Raw genomic sequence first — 24,394 nt, 5'->3', positions numbered from 1 at the left:
TCATTTTCATGATGTCCATCCGGTTTGCTTCTATATGCCATATCTTTCTAACTGTGCTCCTTCACAAAAGCTCCCAACCTACAACCCATACACTTATTATGGACACAGCGTGCCTACATTATTAGTTATCTTGTTATTGTTTGTTGTTAGTTGTTATTAGTCCCATCCTTCAATTCCATTCAACACCTCCCATCTATCTTTTAACACCATCCATCTAGGATTTCTATTTGCCATATATATTTCAACTGTACTGTGATGTCTTACAAAAGTTCTTGCAACCAATAGAATGTTATGTATATGAGGGATACAAGCTGCGAAGAGACAGAATCATTAGATCACTTGTTTCGGTACTGCCCATATGTAGGGCGGCAGGTAGCCTACTGGTTAAGAGCCCTTGTCGATGTGCCCTTGAGCAAGGCACTTAACCCTAATTGCTCCTGTAAATCGCACTGGATAAGAGCATCAGCTAAATTACGTAACTGTAGCTTGTTTCAGGAATGGCTGAAGAATGCAACATTTACCTGGAACTAACTCTGCAAATAGCACTGCTGGGTGACTTGAAAAGCCATAGTCAATCGATCAATAATATAATAATAATTTTAGTAAAAATATTCATCTTTCATTTAGAATCTTTAGAAACTATTAGAATAGAAAGGTTCAGAACTTTTGTGAAATATTACAGCACAGCTGAAAAATGTATAGAAATTAGGTCCTCTGTAGCTCAGCTGGTAGAGCACGGCGCTTGAAACGCCAAGGTAGTGGGTTCGATCCCCGGGACCACCCATACACAAAAAATGTATGCACGCATGACTGTAAGTCGCTTTGGATAAAAGCGTCTGCTAAATGGCATATTATTATTATTATTATTATAGAGATAGATGGGAGGAGTTGAGGGTAGCTGAAGGGTTGGACTAAAAACAACAACAAAAAAGATAACTAATGTAAAATATTCAGTGTCACAGAAAAAAATGTATATAGTATGTATATGCTGGAAGTAGATGCCTAAGTATTGTTGTCCTAGGGGAGGGGTGGTAGGATTAGGGTAAAATGATAAAGAAGGAAACAAATATTTAAAAAAAATATATATATATATGGGGGATTGGAAATGATGCAGACAATTACATTGATAGAACCCACAATCTATCTGCAATATTAAAGCTGATCTACCCCCTAAAAAAGAAATATACAGGACCAGTCAAAACACAGCTACTCATTCAAGGGTTTTTCTTTATTTGTACTATTTTCTACATTGTAGAATAATAGTGAAGACATCAAAACATAAAATAACACATATGGAATCATGTAGTAACCAAAAAAGTGTTAAACAAATCAAAATATTTGAGATTCTTCAAAGTAGCCACCCTTTGCCTTGATGACAGCTTTGCACACTCTTAGCATTCTCTCAACCAGCTTCATGAGGTAGTCACCTGGAACGCATTTCAATTAACAGGTGTGCCTTGTTAAAAGTTAATTTGAGCCAATCAGTTGTGTTGTGACAAGGTAGGGGTGGTATACAGAAGATAGCCCTATTTGGTAAAAGACCAAGTCCATATTATGGCAAGAACAGCTCAAATAAGCAAAGACAAACGACAGTTCATCATTACTTTAAGACATGAAGGTCAGTCAATACGGAACATTTCAAGAACTTTGAACGTTTCTTCAAGTGCAGTTGCAAAAACCATCAAGCGCTATGATGGAACTGGCTCTCATGAGGACCGCCACAGGAAAGGAAGACCCAGAGTTACCTCTGCTGCAGAGGATAAGTTCATTAGAGTTAACTGCACCTCAGATTGCAGCCCAAATAAATGCTTCACAGAGTTCAAGTAACAGACACATCTCAATATCAACTGTTAAGAGGAGACTGCGTGAATCAGGCCTTCATTGTCAAATTGCTGCAAAGAATCCACTACTAAAGGACACCAATAATAAGAAGAGACTTGCTTGGGCCAAGAAACATGAGCAATGGACATTAGACCGGTGGAAATCTGTCCTTTGGTCTGATGAGTCCAAATTTGAGATTTTTGATTCCATCCGCCGTGGCTGTGTGAGACGCAGAGTAGGTGAACGGATAAACTCTGCATGTGTGGTTCTCACCATGAAGCATGGAGGAGGAGGTGTGATGGTGTGGGGGTGCTTTGCTGGTGACACTGTCTGTGATTTATTTCGAATTCAAGGCACACTTAACCAGCATGGCTACCACAGCATTCTGCAGCGATACGCCATCCCATCTGGTTTGCGCTTAGTAGGACTATCATTTGTTTTTCACCAGGACAATGACCCAAAACACACCTCCAGGCTGGGTAAGGGCTATTTGACCAAGGAGAGTGATGGAGTGCTGTATCAGATGACCTGGTCTCCACAATCACCCGACCTCAACCCAATTGAGATGGTTTGGGATGAGTTGGACCGCAGAGTGAAGGAAAAGCAGCCAACAAGTGCTCAGCATATGTGGGAACTCCTTCAAGACTGTTGGAAAAGCATTCCTCATGAAGCTGGTTGAGAGAATGCCAAGAGTGTGCAAAGCTGTCATCAAGGCAAAGGGTGGCTACATTTGAAGAATATGAAATATAAAATATATTTGGATTTGTTTAACACTTTTTTGGTTACTACATGATTCCATATGTTTTATTTCATAGTTTTGATGTCTTCACTATTATTCTACAATGTAGAAAATAGTAAAAATAAAGAAAAACCCTTGAATGAGTAGGTGTGTCCAAACTTTTGACTGGTCCCCGAAAATTGCATCCTACATCACATATCTGCAGATATGTCATTGCTCTCTCACTCACTCGCTCTGCTTTGTGTGCATCTAGCTAGCTTTCACTCAAATGGCAAGGGGCTGAAGCTCATTGGGCAGAACTCTAATTGCTAGGGGGCTGGCCCACATGGGGGAAAATGTAGGGAAAATGGCACCGCACAAGTCCCAGTAAACAGTCACTTTCAAACTAGGGATTTCATGGCTAATTGAGTAAGACAGTTATTCTGCTCATAGATAATGCTTGTATGAACTACCCATTGACACATCCAGCCCAAAGCGGGAGGTTTAAAAAAGTATACGTTCCAGAGCATGTCTTTAATTATCATTAGGGGGATGGCTGGGGATGGTTGTCACATGGAATGTAGGGTTGGTTGTCACTATCAACATAGACACTGCCAGTACACAATAAATCCCAAGCTCTTTTGTGCTTGTGCTATAAAGAGGTCCCTTCATTGCCTCTCTCTCATACACATATTTTCCTGTCACACACCCACACACGCATATATGTGTTCAAACACACGAATAGACACACATTTACTAAAAATGTCATTTGTTATTCTTAAGGCATAAAATGAAATAGCCTTTCTTTGTTCGATCAAAGAAAGGCTATTTCTAAGAATCTGTTTGCTCTATTGCTTCACTTCTTGTTACAAAAGGAATAATCTACTAGTAAACATTGTGACAACCAACCAAATACTGTGTGACATCCAACCCCACGATGGGACAGAGTGTGTTTGATGGCTTATAAAATAAAATAAAATGTTATTTGTCACGCTTCGTAAACAACAGGTCTAGACTAACAGTGAAATGCTTACTTACAGGTCCTTTTCCAACAATGCAGAGTTAAAGATAACGAGGTAATTGAGGTAGCTATGTACTGTAGGTAGGGGAATTGTGACTAGGCAACAGGATAGATAATAAATAGTAGCAGCAGCGTATGTCGTGAGTGGGAAAGTGTGTGTGTGTGTGAGTGGTGTCAGTATGCATGTGTGTGCATGTTATGTTTGTGTGGGTGTTAGGGATTGACATCGGTAACCGGGATCCCGGGACAGTCCCGGAAACACTTCACATTTCCCGGATAAATGTAATGACATTTTCCCCAAATGTCAATACTAATGCAATTCCATAAAATACACAATATGAGCAGCATCAGATTAGCAAAAAATTAAATAGCACATTCTCCTAACAGGTTGTTGCATGGAAGCCTTTAGCCTAGCGTATTTACTTCACAAAAGCCATGGAAGCCTTTAGTCTAGCGTATTAACTTCACAAAAGCCATGGAAGCCTTTAGCCTAGCGTATTAACTTCACTAAAGCCATGGAAGCCTTTAGCCTAGCGTATTAACGTCACAAAAGCCATGGAAGCCTTTAGCCTAGCGTATTTACTTCACAAAAGCCATGGAAGCCTTTAGCCTAGCGTATTAACTTCACACAATGTCGGCATGAATTCAAAGCACACGCATAATTGATACTGCCGGACTGCACACGCAACCCGAATGCAATTAATAAACCCTACAGGAAACCCCTACAGTATAGCCTATAAAAGAACGTGTGTCTCTTTGAGGTGTCATTGTGACTCTTCAGACAGTCACAAATTTGATAGGTCTATGCACAATTCACTACATAGGCATCTCTGTCGCAGACATTAAGTCTGTTAACAATTCAGAGAGGCATAAGGGAAAAGGACATCTTCTCCTGTCCTAGAGCCTAGGCTATTTTCCTATCCAGTTCCAATCCCACTGAAACCCCAAATCCTGACTCCTGTCGCACATGAAAATTCCTAACTTTATTCTGTAATACAGTGGGGAGAACAAGTATTTGATACACTGCCGATTTTGCAGGTTTTCCTACTTACAAAGCATGTAGAGGTCTGTTATTTGTATCATAGGTACACTTCAACTGTGAGAGACGGAATCTAAAACAAAAATCCAGAAAATCACATTGTATGATTTTTAAGTAATTAATTTGCATTTTATTGCATGACATAAGTATTTGATACATCAGAAAAGCAGAACTTAATATTTGGTACAGAAACCTTTGTTTGCAATTACAGAGATCATACGTTTCCTGTAGGTCTTGACCAGGTTTGCACACACTGCAGCAGGGATTTTGGCCCACTCCTCCATAGAGACCTTCTTCAGATCCTTCAGGTTTCGGGGCTGTCGCTGGGCAATACGGACTTTCAGCTCCCTCCAAAGATGTTCTATTGGGTTCAGGTCTGGAAGAGCCACTCCTTAGTTGCCCTGGCTGTGTGTTTCGGGTCGTTGTCATGCTGGAAGACCCAGCCACGACCCATCTTCAATGCTCTTACTGAGGGAAGGAGGTTGTTGGCCAAGATCTCGCGATACATGGCCCCTTCCATCCTCCCCTCAATACGGTGCAGTCGTCCTGTCCCCTTTGCAGAAAAGCATCCCCAAATAATGATTTTTCCACCTCCATGCTTCACGGTTGGGATGGTGTTCTTGGGGTTGTACTCATCCTTCTTCTTCCTCCAAACACGGCGAGTGGAGTTTAGACCAAAAAGCTCTATTTTTGTCTCATCAGACCACATGACCTTCTCCCATTCCTCCTCTGGATCATCCAGCTGGTCATTGGCAAACTTCAGACGGGCCTGGACATGTGCTGGCTTGAGCAGGGGGACCTTGCGTGCGCTGCAGGATTTTAATCCATGACGGCATAGTGTGTTACTAATGGTTTTCTTTGAGACTGTGGTCCCAGCTCTCTTCAGGTCATTGACCAGGTCCTGCCGTGTAGTTCTGGGCTGATCCCTCACCTTCCTCATGATCATTGATGCCCCACGAGGTGAGATATTGCATGGAGCCCCAGACCGAGGGTGATTGACCGTCATCTTGAACTTCTTCCATTTTCTAATAATTGCGCCAACAGTTGTTGCCTTCTCACCAAGCTGCTTGCCTATTGTCCTGTAGCCCATCCCAGCCTTGTGCAGGTCTACAATTTTAGGTAACGAGTTCAAACAGGTGCAGTTAATACAGGTAATGAGTGGAGAACAGGAGGGCTTCTTAAAGAAAAACTAACAGGTCTGTGAGAGCCGGAATTCTTACTGGTTGGTAGGTGATCAAATACTTATGTCATGCAATAAAATGCAAATTAATTACTTAAAAATCATACAATGTGATTTTCTGGATTTTTGTTTTAGAGTCCGTCTCTCACAGTTGAAGTGTACCTATGATAAAAATTACAGACCTCTACATGCTTTGTAAGTAGGAAAACCTGCAAAATCGGCAGTGTATCAAATACTTGTTCTCCCCACTGTATATAGGTTGCGTTCTGAAAGCACGTCTCTCGCCTATGCATATCAAAATACCGCTATAAAATTTCCCCCACTTCTCAGCCCTGTCTCGTACTTGCTGCCCATATGAGAGCTTCGGTAGAGAATGTGTGATCAACAAACGATATGACAGTAGATATGGATATTAACATACCTTGATACTTAAACTATTTGCACTCTTCACTTCGTTATTCATGAGATGATCTGGTATCTGTATAATCATCAACTAGACTTTGCCAAAATATTTGGACATTCGTTGATTAGGTTATCTAGCAAGCTTAGCAACTTTGGACATTTCAATTGCCATTTGACTGCCGTTTGTATGATTTGACAACGCTATAGTCGGGGTGCGCTCTGTGTTGAGATAGCCTACTGCTGAAATGCGCTGAATTAATTGAGGAACATGATAATGCTCGGAATTTAGAAACGGCCTGTTTTGCAATTCACAACAATGTGATTGGCGATGAAAGATCATTCTATCAAGGTGCCACTACAGATCCGGGTTCGATCCCGGGCTGTGTTACAGCCGGCCGCGACCGGGAGACCCATGAGACGGCACACAATTGCCCCAGCGTTGTCCCGGTTTACGGGAGGGTTTGGCCGGCTGGGATGTCCTAGTGCCATCGCGCTCTAGCGACTCCTTGTGGCGTTTTCTCCCACACATTGGTGCGGCTGGCTTCCGGGTTAAGCGAGCAGTATGTCAAGAAACAGTGTGGCTTGGTGGGTTGTGTTTCGGACGGGAGTTGCAGCGATGGGACAAGACTGTAACTACCAATTGGATATCACGAAATTGGGGAGAAAAAAAATAGATTCTCTGGAAAATATTAATCCCATGTGGGTGTATGTAGTGTGTGTTTGTATGTGTGTGTTGGGGTGTCAGTGTAAGTATGTATGAATGTGTGGGTAGAGTCCAGGTTGTGTGCATAGAGTCTGTGCAAGATAGTTATTGCAAAAAAGGGTCAATGCAGGTAGTCTGGGTAGCCATTTGATTAGCTATTTAGCAGTCTTGTTTAGAAGCCTTATGGATTGGGTGTAGAAGCTGTTCAGGGTCCTGTTGGTTCCAGACTTGGTGCATTGGTACCGCTTACCGTGCGGTAGCAGAATGAACAGTCTATGGCTTGGGTGGCTGGAGTCTTTGCCATTTTTTGGGCCTTCCTCTGACACCATCTGGTATAGAGGTCCTGGATGGCAGGGAGCTTGGTCCCAGTGATGTACTGGGCCGTATGCACTACCCTATGTAGCGCCTTGCGGTCGGATGCCAAGCAGTTGCCATACCAAGCGGTGATGCAGCCAGTCAGGATGCTCTCGATAGTGCAGCTGTAGAACTTTTTGAGGATCTGAGGGCCCATGCTAAATCTTTTCAGCCTCCTCAGGGGGAAGAGGCCTTGTCGTGTCCTCTTCACGACTGTGTTGGTGTGTTTGGATCATGATAGTTCCTTAGTGATGTGGACACCGAGGAACTTGAAGCTCTCGACCGGCTCCACTACAGCCCTGTCGATGTGAATGGGGGCGTGCTCGGCACTCCATTTCCTGTAGTCCACGATCAGTTCCTTTGTCTTGCTGACATTGAGGGAGAGGTTGTTGTCCTGGCACTACACTGACAGGTCTCTGACCTCCTCCCTATAGGCTATCTCAACGTTGTCGGTGATCAGGCCTATTACCGTTGTGTCATCTGCAAACTTAATGATGGTGTTGGAGTTATGCGTGGCCACGCAGTCGTGGGTGAACAGGGAGTACAGGAGGGGACTAAGCACGCACCCCTGAGGGGCCCTGGTCTTGAGGGTCAGAGTGGCGGATGTGTTGTTGCCTACCCTTACCACCTGGGCGCGTCCGTCAGGAAGTCCAAGATCCAGTTGCAGAGGGATGTGTTTCGTCCCAGGGTCCCTATCTTAGTGATGGGCTTGGAGGGTACTATGGTGTTGAACGCTGTGCTGTAGTCAATGAACAGCATTCTCAAGTTGGTGTTCCTTTTGTCCAAGTGGGAAAGGGCAGTGTGGATTGCAATATAGATTGCGTCATCTGTGGATCTGTTGGGACGGTATGCGAATTGGAGTTAGTCCAGGGTGTCTGGGATGATGGTGTTGATGTGAGCCATGACTAGCCTTTCAAAGCGTTTCATTGGCTACAGATGTGAGCGCTACGGGGTAATAGTAATTTAGACAGGTACCTTGGCATTCTTGGGCACAGGGACTATGGTGGTCTGATTGAAGGTTCCTAGGTATTACAGACTGGGTCAGGGAGAGGTTGAAAATGTCAGTGAAGACACTTGCCAGCTGGTCAGTGCATGCTCTGAGTCCGTGTCCTGGTAATCCGTCTGGCCCTGTGGCCTTGTGAATGTCAACCTGTCTTACAGTGACTCCATGTTGGAATAAGATATGAGGATAAAAAGGGACCCCATTTCAACCCAAGATCTTGGTGTTTCTCCTAATATTGAAAATAGTTTTGTAAGATATACTGGTGCTGAGAAATACACACCAGTCTAACCTATATGATACTGTTTATGATACTGTATATGATACTGTATATGATACAGACCTATATATATCCCAGAGTGTAGTGTATGGCAACATTGTCCAAATGACATTGGCCTGATTAGAGAATGAAAAGTGACCAAGCTGTTCAACTTTTCTGTTTTATCTTTGATGATTTTAAATGCATTGTCTGGTTGAATTGTGTTTTTAATTGTCAAATAAAATTAATCAAAATATATGCTGTACCTGGATCAGTTTTCCCAGAGGGGTGTCTCTACAGCGGATACTGTCCTTCCAGTTCTTACTGCTCTTCTTTCCCCCAAACTCCTCAAAGCCACTTGGGGTGAACCAGCGACCCTGGACCACAATGCACTTCTCCCCTGAGACAAACCAATGAGGAAGTCAGACATCATACACACCACCACAAATGAAAACCATGCAATGTCTAATGGACTGTAGTACACATGTGTCTGACTGTGATTGAAACCTGGGTCTCCTGCACATCACAATATGCATTAGATCTGGGCCCATATTCACAAAGGGTATCAGAGTAGATCATGTATTGTAAGTGCTGATGGGTAGAAAATTAAAGCTATCCTTGAAGCCTTTAGTCATGAGTCACACCTAGTCGACATATATTTTGTACACCTCATGAGCTGTCCTAACCAGTTAAGAGTTACCAGCAGGTGTCTTGATAATAGAAAAACACAGTGAGTCAGTGGTTCCTGCACCACATGCAATTACTTTGGAGTTGTTAAAAGAATGTTTTGATATTTCTATATGATCAATCCATAAATAATCTAGACCTAATTGTAACAGTATCTCTTGAGCTTTTGGCAACAATTTCAAGAGGCCTATTTCACAATGATATGACTAAATACTTAGAACCACTAGGCTAATAAATAAACAAGTTTTCTTTTGATTATTTATTTATCTACATAACATCACTTTGTTGAAAAAATATGTCTAAATTGGGCATGCCTATAAATTGGGCAATTGAAGGCATCTAGGGCTTATATTGACTTTGATTGTGTTCGATGAAAATGATAGACCTTTCAAACGCTGTATGCAACGTTGTATGCAACATTATTGGCAAGTGAATTGATGCCTACTGTGCCAAAACTGTTCAGAGTTGTTAAACGGAAGTGACGATTGTGTTTATATAACGGTAATATTGGCAAAATTCCGCTATTAATAACCATCAGAATTGGTTAAAAAATATATATGCATGCTAATATATTAGAGTAGGCAAAGTGATATCAAACTTTTTACCATTGCAACATTTGATGTCGGCTACAGTCACATTCACCATGGTTACGTGTTACCTGTAGAGTTCACAGCTGGCAACGCCTCCTCACGATTGGTTATTCCCCATCATTTGCAATGTCAATGAGCCTCATCACTATCCTTCCTTTGCGGTACCTCAAACTGTCGTGATTACTAGCTGAGATAAAAGTTTATGAGTTGATTTTACTCCTGGCTCAGAGTTTATCTGAACAGTGTCTTAACACCATCATAAAACCTACTCTGAACTGGGAGTTTTTTTTTGTCTTAAAACTGTCTTAAAAAATTCATAGGACCTTTTCTGAGATGCTTTGTGGATACGGGCCTTGGTCTCGAGGAGTTTTTAAAGGGGCAATCAGCAAATGAAACAATAACAATGTGTTTTCCCCACCAATGTTTCGGTAAAAAGCTGAAGGATGGGCCTGGAAAAAAAGAGCTATGGAGGCAAGGACTGACCATCTACGTTATTAACATTATAGTTTTAACCATGTTTTGAAGGTATGCAGTGTTTGTTTACATTTACTTTGTTTACAAACATTGGAGTATTTTGTTCTGATGGGGTAAGACAGTTGAACTAAGCTCATGAGGTATTTATAAGTTATATTCTCAAGAATTCATGGGTACATATCATAAATGTATAAGTCCAAAAATGGATGTAGCAACTGCAGATTGCCACTTTTAAGGTCTCAGGAAAGGTTATTCGGGCCAAACCACATCCACCATTACACACAAACACATAATATTAAGTCCATTGTTGCGACCTACCTTTGGCCAGCTTGTCCCTATTGAGCATGCCTTCTTTGTACCCACAGGTGATTGGGAGCTGGGTCTTGTACATGGGCCAGGTCCAGATGTCAGCTTTCTCCCCCTTCCTTAAAGGAGAACCTGCATTGGGACACGTTGGGGACAGTCATTAAGATGTGTCTTGAAAATAAATAAATAAATATGTCACCCCCCCAAAAAAAGAAAATGACTTCCTACGCTATTAATTCAGGAGTCAATATTTATTTCAGAACATCTCTGTTTGAAATTACAGAGGTACTTTAGACTTATTTATTTTAATTTAAATTTTAGGGGTAGATCAGCTTTAATATTGCAGATAGATTGTAGCTTCCATCAATGTAATTGTCGGCATCATTTCCAATCCACCTGTCATGACTTCCTCCGAAGCTGCCTCCTCTCCTTGTTCAGGCAGGCTTCGGCGTTTGTCGACACCGGCCTTCTAGCCACTGCCGCTCCTCATCTCATCATTCCATTTGTTTTGTCTTGTTTATTACACACACCTGGTTCATATCCCCTCATCAGTACTGGTATAAGTGTTCCCTCTGCCCCCTTGTCTTTGTGTGTGATTGTTTATTAGAGGGTAGAGAAGCTTGGTGGAGCTCCGTGTATTTTATATCGGCGGGATATTTCCCTGTTTGCCTTGTTATTTCCAGTGCGGCTGTTTTGCGAACTGGAGTGTTTTGACGCATTTCTGCGTAACTCTGTGTTTCAGAATAAATCCTGTTATTCTATGATTTACCCTCCTGCGCCTGACTCCTTCGAAATCACCCATCACACCCCCATATATATATTTTCTATATACAGTGGGGAGAACAAGTATTTGATACACTGCCGATTTTGCAGGTTTTTCTACTTACAAAGCATGTAGTAATTTTTATCATAGTTACACTTCAACTGTGAGAGACGGAATCTAAAACAAAAATCCAGAAAATCACATTGTATGATTTTTAAGTAATTAATTTGCATTTTATTGCATGACATAAGTATTTGATGCATCAGAAAAGCAGAACTTAATATTTGGTACAGAAACCTTTGTTTGCAATTACAGAGATCATACGTTTCCTGTAGGTCTTGACCAAGTTTGCACACACTGCAGAAGGGATTTTGGCCCACTCCTCCATACAGACCTTCTCCAGATCCTTCAGGTTTCGGGGCTGTCGCTGGGCAATACGGACTTTCAGCTCCCTCCAAAGATGTTCTATTGGGTTCAGGTCTGGAGACTGGCTAGGCCACTCCAGGACCTTGAGATGCTTCTTACGGAGCCACTCCTTAGTTGCCCTGGCTGTGTGTTTTGGGGTTGTTGTCATGCTGGAAGACCCAGCCACGACCCATCTTCAATGCTCTTACTGAGGGAAGGAGGTTGTTGGCCAAGATCTCGCGATACATGGCCCCATCCATCCTCCCCTCAATACGGTGCAGTTGTCCTGTCTCCTTTGCAGAAAAGCATACCCAAAGAATGATGTTTCCACCTCCATGCTTTACGGTTGGGATGGTGTTCTTGGGGTTGTACTCATCCTTCTTCTTCCTCCAAACACGGCGAGTGGAGTTTAGACCAAAAAGCTATATTTTTGTCTCATCAGACCACATGACCTTCTCCCATTCCTCCTCTGGATCATCCAGATGGTCATTGGCAAACTTCAGACGGGCCTGGACATGCGCTGGCTTGAGCAGGGGGACCTTGCGTGCGCTGCAGGATTTTAATCCATGACGGCGTAGTGTGTTACTAATGGTTTTCTTTGAGACTGTGGTCCCAGCTCTCTTCAGGTCATTGACCAGGTCCTGCCGTGTAGTTCTGGGCTGATCCCTCACCTTCCTCATGATCATTGATGCCCCACGAGGTGAGATCTTGCATGGAGCCCCAGACCGAGGGTGATTGACCGTCATCTTGAACTTCTTCCATTTTCTAATAATTGCGCCAACAGTTGTTGCCTTCTCACCAAGCTGCTTACCTATTGTCCTGTAGCCCATCCCAGCCTTGTGCAGGTCTACAATTGTCCTTACACAGCTCTCTGGTCTTGGCCATTGTGGAGAGGTTGGAGTCTGTTTGATTGAGTGTGTGGACAGGTGTATTTTATACAGGTAACGAGTTCAAACAGGTGCAGTTAATACAGGTAATGAGTGGAGAACAGGAGGGCTTCTTAAAGAAAAACTAACAGGTCTGTGAGAGCCGGAATTCTTACTGGTTGTTAGGTGATCAAATACTTATGTCATGCAATAAAATGCAAATTAATTACTTAAAAATCATACAATGTGATTTTCTGGAATTTTGTTTTAGATTCCGTCTCTCACAGTTGAAGTGTACCTATGATAAAAATTACAGACCTCTACATGCTTTGTAAGTAGGAAAACCTGCAAAATCGGCAGTGTATCAAATACTTGTTCTCCCCACTGTATATATATCACTACCGGTCAAACGTTTTAGAACACCTACTCATTCAAGGGTTTTGATTTATTTTTTTACAATTTTCTACATTGTAGAATAATAGTGAAGACATCAAAACTATGAAATAACACATATGTAATCATGTAGTAACCAGGTAAATGTTGCAATTCTTCAGCCATTCCTGGACCTGTGACCAAAAACAAGCTACATATGGACATTTTACATTTACATTTTAGTCATTTAGCAGACGCTCTTATCCAGAGCGACTTACAGTTAGTGAGTGCATACATTATAATTTTTTATTTTGCATACTGGCCCCCCATGGGAATCGAACCCACAACCCTGGCGTTGCAAACGCCATGCTCTACCAACTGAGCTACATCCCTGCCGGCCATTCCCTCCCCTACCCTGGACGACGCTGGGCCAATTGTGCGCCGCCCTATGGGTCTCCTGGTCACGGCCGGCTACGACAGAGCCTGGATTCGAACCAGGATCTAGTGGCACAGCTAGCACTGCAATGCAGTGCCTTAGACCACTGCGCCACTCGGGACAGTACCAAAATAAATGATCTAATGACTCTGTCTCTTCGCAGCTAAATCTGTAGCGCTGGGAAGGTTGTATCCCCCATATATATAACATTCTATTGGTTGCAAGAACTTTGTATAATAATTTAAATTGAAACATTTCTAAGTTTTGAATCCATCGTTGTTTTGTGTATTAGTTCATAAACCATGTGCCATGGAATCGGTACATCGATAATCTCTTCCCAACTATTTTGCAATCTATACAGTACATGTGTCAATTTGTTGGTCCTTAAATGAAACTAGTATATATTTTTATTTATCACCATTTTCATTAAACAATTTTGGTCTTTAATGCAGGGCCGACAGACAAGTTCCTTACTTTCCCCCCTTCCACTTTCCTCTTCCATTTTTTGTGGTAATGCTGCAATTAGTTGTAATTTTGGTAGAACAGATATTTCCATTTATTTTTCTTAGCTGCATATGTGACATAACTCCACCAGTCCTATTTATGATATATTTTACAAAGATTATACCTTTTGTAAACATTTTATTATAAAATAATGTATTTTTTAAAATCATTTAGTATATTTGAGTTTAACCACAATATTTGTTGCATTATTTGTTCTGTCTTTTCTGGTGGATTAAACTGAAATTGCAACCAAATTTCTATGGCTTGTTTTAAAAATAACAATATTTTTGAGATAAATTCCTTTTAAAATAACTGAAAGTGAGAGGTTGTGATCTGAATAAAGGGAAAAAGGCCATTCTTGAACATGGGGTGAGACAATCTTACTAATTTGCTTGAGAACCAGTTCGGATTTAAGTATAACTTTTGTATGACTGAAGCTTTTAGTGATAGGTCTAATGCTTTAATGTTTAATAATTTCTGTCCTCTAAATTCATATTCATTATATAAATGGGCCTGTTTAATTTTGTCTGGCTTGCCGTTCGAAATAAAATGGAATATTTTTTTCTCATATCATTTTAAAAACTGTTCGCTAGGCGTAGGCAAGACCATAAGCAAATAGGTAAACTGGGATAATACTAAATCTGGGTGATTTTTTTCCACAAATAGACAGGTATTTACCTTTCCATGGTAGCAAGATCTTATCTATTTTTGCTAACTTTCTATTAAAATGTATTGGAGTGAGATCATTTATTTCATTTGGGATATGTATTCCGAGTATATCCACATCACCATCAGACCATTGTATTGGTAAACTACACGGTAATGTAAAAATTGTATTTTTTAGTGATCCAATACGTAATATAGTACATTTATCATAATTTGGTTGTAATCCAGAGAGGTTAGAAAATGTATCTAGATCCTCTATGAGGCTGTGGAGGGATTCTAGTTGTGGATTTAAAAGAAAACATGAATCATCAGCGTACAATGACACCTTTGTTTTTAAGCCCTGGATTTCTAACCCCTTGATATTATTGTTGGATCTGATTTTAATAGCTAACATTTCGATGGCCATAATAAATAGATATGCCGATAGTGGACAACCTTGTTTTATTCCTCTTGACAATTTAAAACTTTCAGAGAAATAGCCATTATTTACTATTTTACACCTAGGGTTACTATACATGATTTTAACCCATTTTATAAGAGATTCTCCAAAATTGAAATGCTCCAGGCATTTATATATAAACTCCAGTAGTACTTTATCAAATGCCTTTTCAAAGTCAGCTATGAATAGCAGGCCTGGTTTCCCAGATTTGTCATAGTGTTCTATTGTTTCCGGTACTCCAATGTATCGTCCATGTAAAAAACCTGTCTGATTAGAATTAATAATGTCCGACAATACCTTTTTAATTCTATGCGCTATACATTTTGCTAGAATTTTTGCATCACAACACTGAAGTGTAAGGGGCCTCCAATTTTTTTTATGGACTGGATCTTTATATTTCCCACTTGTATCCTATTTCAGTAATAATGAAATCAGACTTTCTTCTTGAGTGTCTGATAATCTACCATTTACATAGGAGTGGTTAAAACCTGCTAATAATGGTCCTCTGAGTATATCAAAAAAGGCAGAAGTTCTTCCTCTGTAATTTCACCTTCACATGAGTCTTTCTGTATGGCTGTTAATTTTACATTATCAATAGAAAAAAAAATCCCTACAATTAGCTTCAGTTAGAGGAGATAGACGCGACTGAAATGAAAACATATGCTTAAAGTACTTTGCTTCCTCCTTCAAAATATAATTTGGTGAATCATGTGTGACTCCGTCATTTGTAACCAGTTTCAGTAAATTATTTTTGGTAGCATTTCTATGTTGAAGATCTCCCCATAGTCCATCCAGTTTTCTTTATTTTTATAATATATTACAGTTGATCTTTTTTGAATAAGTTTCTCCATTTATTTTTGTTTTTCCTCTAATTTATTCTGAGCCTCTATGTTACAGTTTGTATTGCTATATACAGTGGGGAGAACAAGTATTTGATACACTGCCGATTTTGCAGGTTTTCCTACTTACAAAGCATGTGGAGGTCTGTAATTTTTATCATAGGTACACTTCAACTGTGAGAGACGGAATCTAAAACAAAAATCCAAAAAATCACATTGTATGATTTTTAAGTAATTAATTTGCATTTTATTGCATGACATAATTATTTGATACATCAGAAAAGCAGAACTTAATATTTGGTACAGAAACCATTGTTTGCAATTACAGAGATCATACGTTTCCTGTAGGTCTTGACCAGGTTTGCACACACTGCAGCAGGGATTTTGGCCCACTCCTCCATACAGACCTTCTTCCTTCAGGTTTCGGGGCTGTCGCTAGGCAATACGGACTTTCAGCTCCCTCCAAAGATTTTCTATTGGGTTCAGGTCTGGAGACTGGCTAGGCCACTCCAGGACCTTGAGATGCTTCTTACGGAGACACTCCTTAGTTGCCCTGGCTGTGTGTTTCGGGTCGTTGTCATGCTGGAAGACCCAGCCACGATCCATCTTCAATGCTCTTACTGAGGGAAGGAGGTTGTTGGCCAAGATCTTGCGATACATGGCCCCATCCATCCTCCCCTCAATACGGTGAAGTCGTCCTGTCCCCTTTGCAGAAAAGCATCCCCAAAGAATGATGTTTCCACCTCCATGCTTCACGGTTGGGATGGTGTTCTTGGGGTTGTACTCATCCTTCTTCTTTCTCCAAACACGGCGAGTGGAGTTTAGACCAAAAAGCTCTATTTTTGTCTCATCAGACCACATGACCTTCTCCCATTCCTCCTCTGGATCATCCAGATGGTCATTGGAAAACTTCAAACGGGCCTGGACATGCGCTGGCTTGAGCAGGGGGACCTTGCGTGCGCTGCAGGATTTTAATCCATGACGGCATAGTGTGTTACTAATGGTTTTCTTTGAGACTGTGGTCCCAGCTCTCTTCAGGTCATTGACCAGGTCCTGCCGTGTAGTTCTGGGCTGATCCCTCACCTTCCTCATGATCATTGATGCCCCGCGAGGTGAGATCTTGCATGGAGCCCCAGACCGAGGGTGATTGACCGTCATCTTGAACTTCTTCCATTTTCTAATAATTGCGCCAACAGTTGTTGCCTTCTCACCAAGCTGCTTGCCTATTGTCCTGTAGCCCATCCCAGCCTTGTGCAGGTCTACAATTTTATCCCTGATGTCCTTACACAGCTCTCTGGTGTTGGCCATTGTGGAGAGGTTGGAGTCTGTTTGATTGAGTGTGTGGACAGGTGTCTTTTATACAGGTAACGAGTTCAAACAGGTGCAGTTAATACAGGTAATGAGTGGAGAACAGAAGGGCTTCTTAAAGAAAAACTAACAGGTCTGTGAGAGCCGGAATTCTTACTGGTTGGTAGGTGATCAAATACTTATGACATGCAATAAAATGCAAATTAATTACTTAAAAATCATACATTGTGATTTTCTGGATTTTTGTTTTAGATTCCGTCTCTCACAGTTGAAGTGTACCTATGATAACAATTACAGACCTCTACATGCTTTGTAAGTAGGAAAACCTGCAAAATCGGCAGTGTATCAAATACTTGTTCTCCCCACTGTATCTGTTCTGTTAGACCTTCTATTTCCTTTGTTAGTATGGACTCTTTTGACCTAAATTGCTTTTGTTTTCTAGATGAGTACTGAATTTCATGGCCTCTAAAAGCACATTTAAAAGTATCCCATACAATAAGGGGATATGCTGTACCTATGTTATGTTGGAAAAATTCAGTTATAAATTCCTCTGTCCTAGTTAAAAACAAGTTATCATCCAATAGGCTTTGATTAAATTTCCAATATCCTCGCCCACGTGGAAATTCAGTAAGAGTAATGTATATGCCAATGATATGATTGTCCGACCGCATTCTGTCCCCTATCAACACTTTTTAAACTTTTGGTGCCAACGAGAATGACATTAGAAAGAAGTCAAGACGACTAGCTTGATTGAGTCCCCGCCATGTATATCTCACTAGGTCAGGACATTTAAGCCTCCATATATCCACTAGTTCTAATGTATCCATGACATTCATGATTTCCTTAAGAGCATGAGGGTGATTGTTTGTAGTGTGATTTCCTTTACGGTCCATTGAGCTATTTAAAACAGTATTATAATCACCCACCATAATAATAGAGTCTTGTATTGCTTGCAGGGTTGATCATTTATTATATATATTGTCAAAGAAGCGTGGATCATCATTATTTGGTCCGTAAAGGTTAATGAGCCATATGTGTTTGTGGTCCAATAACATATTTAAAATAATCCATCTACCTTGCGCATCTGTTTGGACAATTTGCACATTCAGATCAAAATTACTGTTAATTAATATCATCACCCCTTTTGAGTTTCTTTGCCCATGGGAGAAGTATATTTCGTCCCACCCCCAGTCCTTTTTCCACACAACTTCACCTAGAATTGTTGAATGAGTTTCCTGTAAACAATAGATATTATATTCCTTCTCTTTGAGCCATGTAAATAAATAATAATAATATGCCATTTAGCAGACGCCTTTATCCAAAGCGACTTACAGTCATGTGTGCATAAATTTTTACGTATGGGTGGTCCCGGGGATCGAACACACTACCCTGGCGTTACAAGCCCCATGCTCTACCAATTGAGCTTGTTATTATCTGCTAAGCCATTACCATTATAACTGGATATACTTATTTCACCACTTACCATAATGAGATACAAGTTTCAAATCTATTTATCATAATATGTTTTGTGATGTCACGAGAGGCTGTGTCCTGGAGGGACGTTACATCCCCCTGAGGTGGCTGCAAACCCAGACAGCTATGGCTCCATCTGCTGGTATGGTCGGGAACTCCACCCCTCTATGGCCAATCTTCCCACGCAGCTGAAACAAATGAGGAGCTGATGAGCTGAAGGTGTGGGAAGGGAAGAGACACAGTCTCCAACCGGGGCTCTCTGGAGGACAAGAGTGCTGCACGTCCACTTCCATGAGGAATATAAGGATTTGGAGATACTTACCTTTGGGAAATACTCACCTTTGGATATATGCACCTGTGGAAATACGTGAGAGACATTTGGAAGGACTTTTTTGCTGGGTTGGCCACTAGCTGCAACGTGGACTACAGTAAGGCTGGGGAAAAGTTATCTGAGCGAGTGAGAATTATGATTTTGGATGTGGAAGAGACATCCCTGAACTGTTAACCCTTAAAGAGCCACAAGAGAACAGAATTTTGTTATATTTTCGTTAATTTCCCAAGACCTATAATAAAATCCTTGTTTTGTTTGAACCTTGTCTCCTTGCACTACTTGAGCAATCCCGCTGAAAGCTGTGTAGCCTCTCGTGACGTCACAGATGGTGGAGAATACGGGCACGCTCAAGCGTTAATAGTGCATGTCAGAGGAGGATACCGAAGGTTTGATCACCCAGTTTTCCAAGTTGGCCGTAGGCTCCCCGCCGACTGAAATGGAGGACATATTGAAAGCCCTTGTTGCTGGCCAGCAAGCCCAGATGCAAGCAAACGTGGCTCTCTTGGAGGAGCAAAAGAAAGCCAACCTTCTGAAGGCAGAGGAATTGCAGTTGCAGAGACAGAGGGTTGTCCAAAATACCCGCCCAATAAAGGCAAGTGACTTTATATCTAAGATGGGAGCTACCGATGACATTGAGGCATACCTGCATGCATTTGAGGCCACGGCCACTAGGGAAGCCTGGCCCAAGCAACAGTGGGTTGGTCTGTTAGGCCCCTTTCTAACCGGGGAATCACTGAATGCTGTCCGGGACCTGGGCCCTGACCAGGTTACTGACTATGATGCCCTGAAGTCTGAGATCCTCAGCAGATATGGACTCACAAAGTTTGGTATGGCCCAGCGCTTTCACAGCTGGACCTTCCAACCAGACCAACCTCCTCGGGCGCAGATGCATGAACTTGTCCGAATCGCAAGGAAATGGCTGGATCCGCAGAGGAATACAGCAGCGGCGGTGGTGGAGGCCGTTGTGGTGGATCGTTACCTACGCGCCCTGCCTTATGAGGCAAAAACGGTTCATCAGTCAACAGGCCTTGACCACGGCTGATCTGACCGTGGAAGCTGTGGAAAAGTACCAGGCCACAGCGGAGATGCTGAATGCTTCCCGAAAAGACCCCAGGAGTGCGGCCCCACCACAAATGGGAAGAACCCGTCCAAAGGACCCCAAGGTCTCGAACCCAGCCACGTCAGGACTTATCCCGGCTCCAGGGGGAGCCAGAAACCAGGCGGGTCCAAGAAGAGTACACCAGGAGGGGGAAACTCGACAGTGTTACCGGTGTGGGGAGATGGGACATATCTCCTGGCAGTGTGGGAAACCAGCCGATGAACCTATGCCCACTGCGGAGTCCTCCAGCTCAGCACCCACACACCGTTTTGCCTCGCTCTTGGGAGTCGTAGATGGCGGCCCAGATCGACCCCCACCTGCCCGGTAACTGTGAATCACCATGATGTGGAGGCCTTACTGGATTCTGGTAGCCGGGCCACCCTGGTGCGTAAGGATTTGGTGGGCCCAACGTGTCTGACCCCGGGGAAAGTCCTCCCAGTTTCCTGTGTCCATGGGGACACCAGAGAATACCCCATTACTGAACTTACAATGACCAGCACACGGGGAACCATACACACGACGGCGGGGGTGGTTGATTCCCTCCCCGTCCCTGTCCTAATTGGACGAGACTGCCCAGCCTTTTACCCACTCTGGAGAGAGTCTCAGGAGAGGATAACCCGAGTACCTCGGAAACGGAGAGGCAAGACTCATCCTGGGAAGGCTCCGGTGCAATCCTCCGAGTTACTCACTCCCGCCCGGGCTCTGATAGGGATGGCAGGTGCCCAGACCGACACAGAGACGGAGGTACAGAATCTGGACAAAGAACTGTCTGGTCTGAAGGGGACCGCTGAGAGGTATCGTTTGTTAAAGCAACAGTTAGACATGAAGACAGAAGAGTTAGATATCCTCCAGGCTAAACTCCAACAGAGCTCCTTCCCTAAGCAACAGGAGGAGCTGGAGAGGCTGCGCAGGACCATCGAGGAGTGTGAGGAGACCCTGCGCAGTAGTAAGGAGGTCCAGAAGAAGGCAGAGGAGAAGTACAAGGTGTTGGAGAACAAGATGAAGAATGCGGAGGCAGAGAGAGAGAAGGAACTGAAAGCTGCTCAACAGAAGCTAAACTCTGCTAAAACCAAGGCTGATGCGTTCAGTAAGAAACTCAAGGAGAGACAACAGGAGGCTGAGTCCCTGGTCCTAGAGTTGGAGGAGTTGAAGAGAGAGCAGTCTGGCAAGCACCACGGCAATGCGGACGCCCCTCCCGGCGTGATGCCTTCTTCGCTGCCTTTACCCGACGAGGACGTCGGTCCCGAGAGGGGGATGTGTGATGTCACGAGAGGCTGTGTCCTGGAGGGACGTTACATCCCCCTGAGGTGGCTGCAAACCCAGACAGCTATGGCTCCATCTGCTGGTATGGTCGGGAACTCCACCCCCTCTATGGCCAATCTTCCCACGCAGCTGAAACAAATGAGGAGCTGATGAGCTGAAGGTGTGGGAAGGGAAGAGACACAGTCTCCAACCGGGGCTCTCTGGAGGACAAGAGTGCTGCACGTCCACTTCCATGAGGAATATAAGGATTTGGAGATACTTACCTTTGGGAAATACTCACCTTTGGATATATGCACCTGTGGAAATACGTGAGAGACATTTGGAAGGACTTTTTGCTGGGTTGGCCACTAGCTGCAACGTGGACTACAGTAAGGCTGGGGAAAAGTTATCTGAGCGAGTGAGAATTATGATTTTGGATGTGGAAGAGACATCCCTGAACTGTTAACCCTTAAAGAGCCACAAGAGAACAGAATTTTGTTATATTTTCGTTAATTTCCCAAGACCTATAATAAAATCCTTGTTTTGTTTGAACCTTGTCTCCTTGCACTACTTGAGCAATCCCGCTGAAAGCTGTGTAGCCTCTCGTGACGTCACAGTTTGTAAATGTACCAATAAAAAGTACCATAGTGATTAAGTGTCCATATACAGTGGGGAGAACAAGTATTTGATACACTGCCGATTTTGCAGGTTTTTCTACTTACAAAGCATGTAGTAATTTTTATCATAGTTACACTTCAACTGTGAGAGACGGAATCTAAAACAAAAATCCAGAAAATCACATTGTATGATTTTTAAGTAATTAATTTGCATTTTATTGCATGACATAATATTTGATACATCAGAAAAGCAGAACTTAATATTTGGTACAGAAACCTTTGTTTGCAATTACAGAGATCATACGTTTCCTGTAGGTCTTGACCAGGTTTGCACACACTGCAGCAGGGATTTTGGCCCACTCCTCCATACAGACCTTCTCCAGATCCTTCAGGTTTCGGGGCTGTCGCTGGGCAATACGGACTTTCAGCTCCCTCCAAAGATGTTCTATTGGGTTCAGGTCTGGAGACTGGCTAGGCCACTCCAGGACCTTGAGATGCTTCTTACGGAGCCACTCCTTAGTTGCCCTGGCTGTGTGTTTCGGGTCATTGTCATGCTGGAAGACCCAGCCACGACCCATCTTCAATGCTCTTACTGAGGGAAGGAGGTTGTTGGCCAAGATCTCGCGATACATGGCCCCATCTATCCTCCCCTCAATACGGTCCAGTCGTCCTGCCCCCTTTGCAGAAAAGCATCCCCAAAGAATGATGTTTCCACCTCCATGCTTCACGGTTGGGATGGTGTTCTTGGGGTTGTACTCATCCTTCTTCTTCCTCCAAACACGGCGAGTGGAGTTTAGACCAAAAGCTCTATTTTTGTCTCATCAGACCACATGACCTTCTCCCATTCCTCCTCTGGATCATCCAGATGGTCATTGGCAAACTTCAGACGGGCCTGGACATGCGCTGGCTTGAGCAGGGGGGACCTTGCGTGCGCTGCAGGATTTTAATCCATGACGGCGTAGTGTGTTACTAATGGTTATCTTTGAGACTGTGGTCCCAGCACTCTTCAGGTCATTGACCAGGTCCTGCCGTGTAGTTCTGGGCTGATCCCTCACCTTCCTCATGATCATTGATGCCCCACGAGGTGAGATCTTGCATGGAGCCCCAGACCGAGGGGTGATTGACCGTCATCTTGAACTTCTTCCATTTTCTAATAATTGCGCCAACAGTTGTTGCCTTCTCACCAAGCTGCTTGCCTATTGTCCTGTAGCCCATCCCAGCCTTGTGCAGGTCTAGAATTGTATCCCTGATGTCCTTACACAGCTCTCTGGTCTTGGCCATTGTGGAGAGGTTGGAGTCTGTTTGATTGAGTGTGTGGACAGGTGTCTTTTATACAGGTAACGAGTTCAAACAGGTGCAGTTAATACAGGTAATGAGTGGAGAACAGGAGGGCTTCTTAAAGAAAAACGAACAGGTCTGTGAGAGCTGGAATTCTTACTGGTTGGTAGGTGATCAAATACTTATGTCATGCAATAAAATGCAAATTAATTACTTAAAAATCATACAATGTGATTTTCTGGATTTTTGTTTTAGATTCAGTCTCTCACATTTGAAGTGTACTTATGATAAAAATTACAGACCTCTACATGCTTTGTAAGTAGGAAAACCTGCAAAATCGGCAGTGTATCAAATACTTGTTCTACCCACTGTACCAACGCAGCTCAAACAAAACAACCCTCACAATGTCAACTGGAATTACTTGGGTCTGTTACTGAACTTTTTGTTGAAAAAAATATATTTGTATGGGAAGAGACTGTCAATGGCAAACATGGTTACAGACCCAACAACATAATATAGTATCCCCTGCTTGTGAAGAAAATCACATGAGCTAATTATAATACACAAAGTAAGCAAAACAATGAAATCATTCAAACATTGCCTAAAATGATGAATAAGCAATTTAACAATTGAGATGTACAAACTATTGCATAAGGGAACGATGAGCGGATAAGAGGCAAGCCGTAATTTTGTTTAAGACATTAATGAGCAGGTAGTCAATATACCATAACTATTTGTTCAGCACTTTTGAAATGTACAGCGACAGAATTCAAAACATGGGCCATTCTTACAGTATTCTCCCTGTACACCTGTTTTAGATTCAGTCTCTCACAGTTGAAGTGTACCTATGATAAAAATTACAGACCTCTACATGATTTGTAAGTAGGAAAACCTGCAAAATCGGCAGTGTATCAAATACTTGTTCTCCCCACTGTAGCTGTACCATGATATTTGCATTGCTACTAAGTAACCCTCCAATTGTTCTCCACTATTCCGCCTGCTAAAGCCCCTCCCCATCCCAAGTTGGGTTGTCATCCCAGTGATCGGCAGACCACCCCCGTCCCCCAGGATCCCTAGGCCCCCCGAGAGGCCAGGACCAATCCTTCGAAAACAGCACACAGTGCCACCCACAAAACAGAAGCAGTTCAACCGCCAAAAGCATTTCCAATGCTCTCACCTCAATTTGCTTTATATATATATGC

At 42.8% G+C, this 24,394-nt stretch overlaps 1 protein-coding gene across 2 annotated transcripts in view; it reads right to left on the bottom strand.

Annotated features, from left to right (window-relative positions):
• The window catches only part of LOC121551176 (nuclear body protein SP140-like protein), a 46,473-nt gene that overhangs the window by 11,005 nt on the left and 11,074 nt on the right, over window positions 1-24,394 (bottom strand). For both annotated transcript variants that reach the window (XM_041863722.2, XM_041863723.2), the window contains exons 4-5: window positions 10,567-10,686; window positions 8,764-8,897 (exon numbers count right to left, since the gene is read on the bottom strand). In XM_041863722.2, the coding sequence (XP_041719656.1) occupies window positions 8,764-8,897; window positions 10,567-10,686 (254 nt within the window). The remainder of the gene's footprint in view (window positions 1-8,763; window positions 8,898-10,566; window positions 10,687-24,394) is intronic.

The sequence above is a fragment of the Coregonus clupeaformis genome, chromosome 35, assembly GCF_020615455.1.
Source record: "Coregonus clupeaformis isolate EN_2021a chromosome 35, ASM2061545v1, whole genome shotgun sequence".
In the NCBI taxonomy this organism is placed as follows: domain Eukaryota; kingdom Metazoa; phylum Chordata; class Actinopteri; order Salmoniformes; family Salmonidae; genus Coregonus; species Coregonus clupeaformis.
Note: the sequence above shows the minus strand (reverse complement) of the source record. Positions and strands in the feature narration are given on the sequence as shown.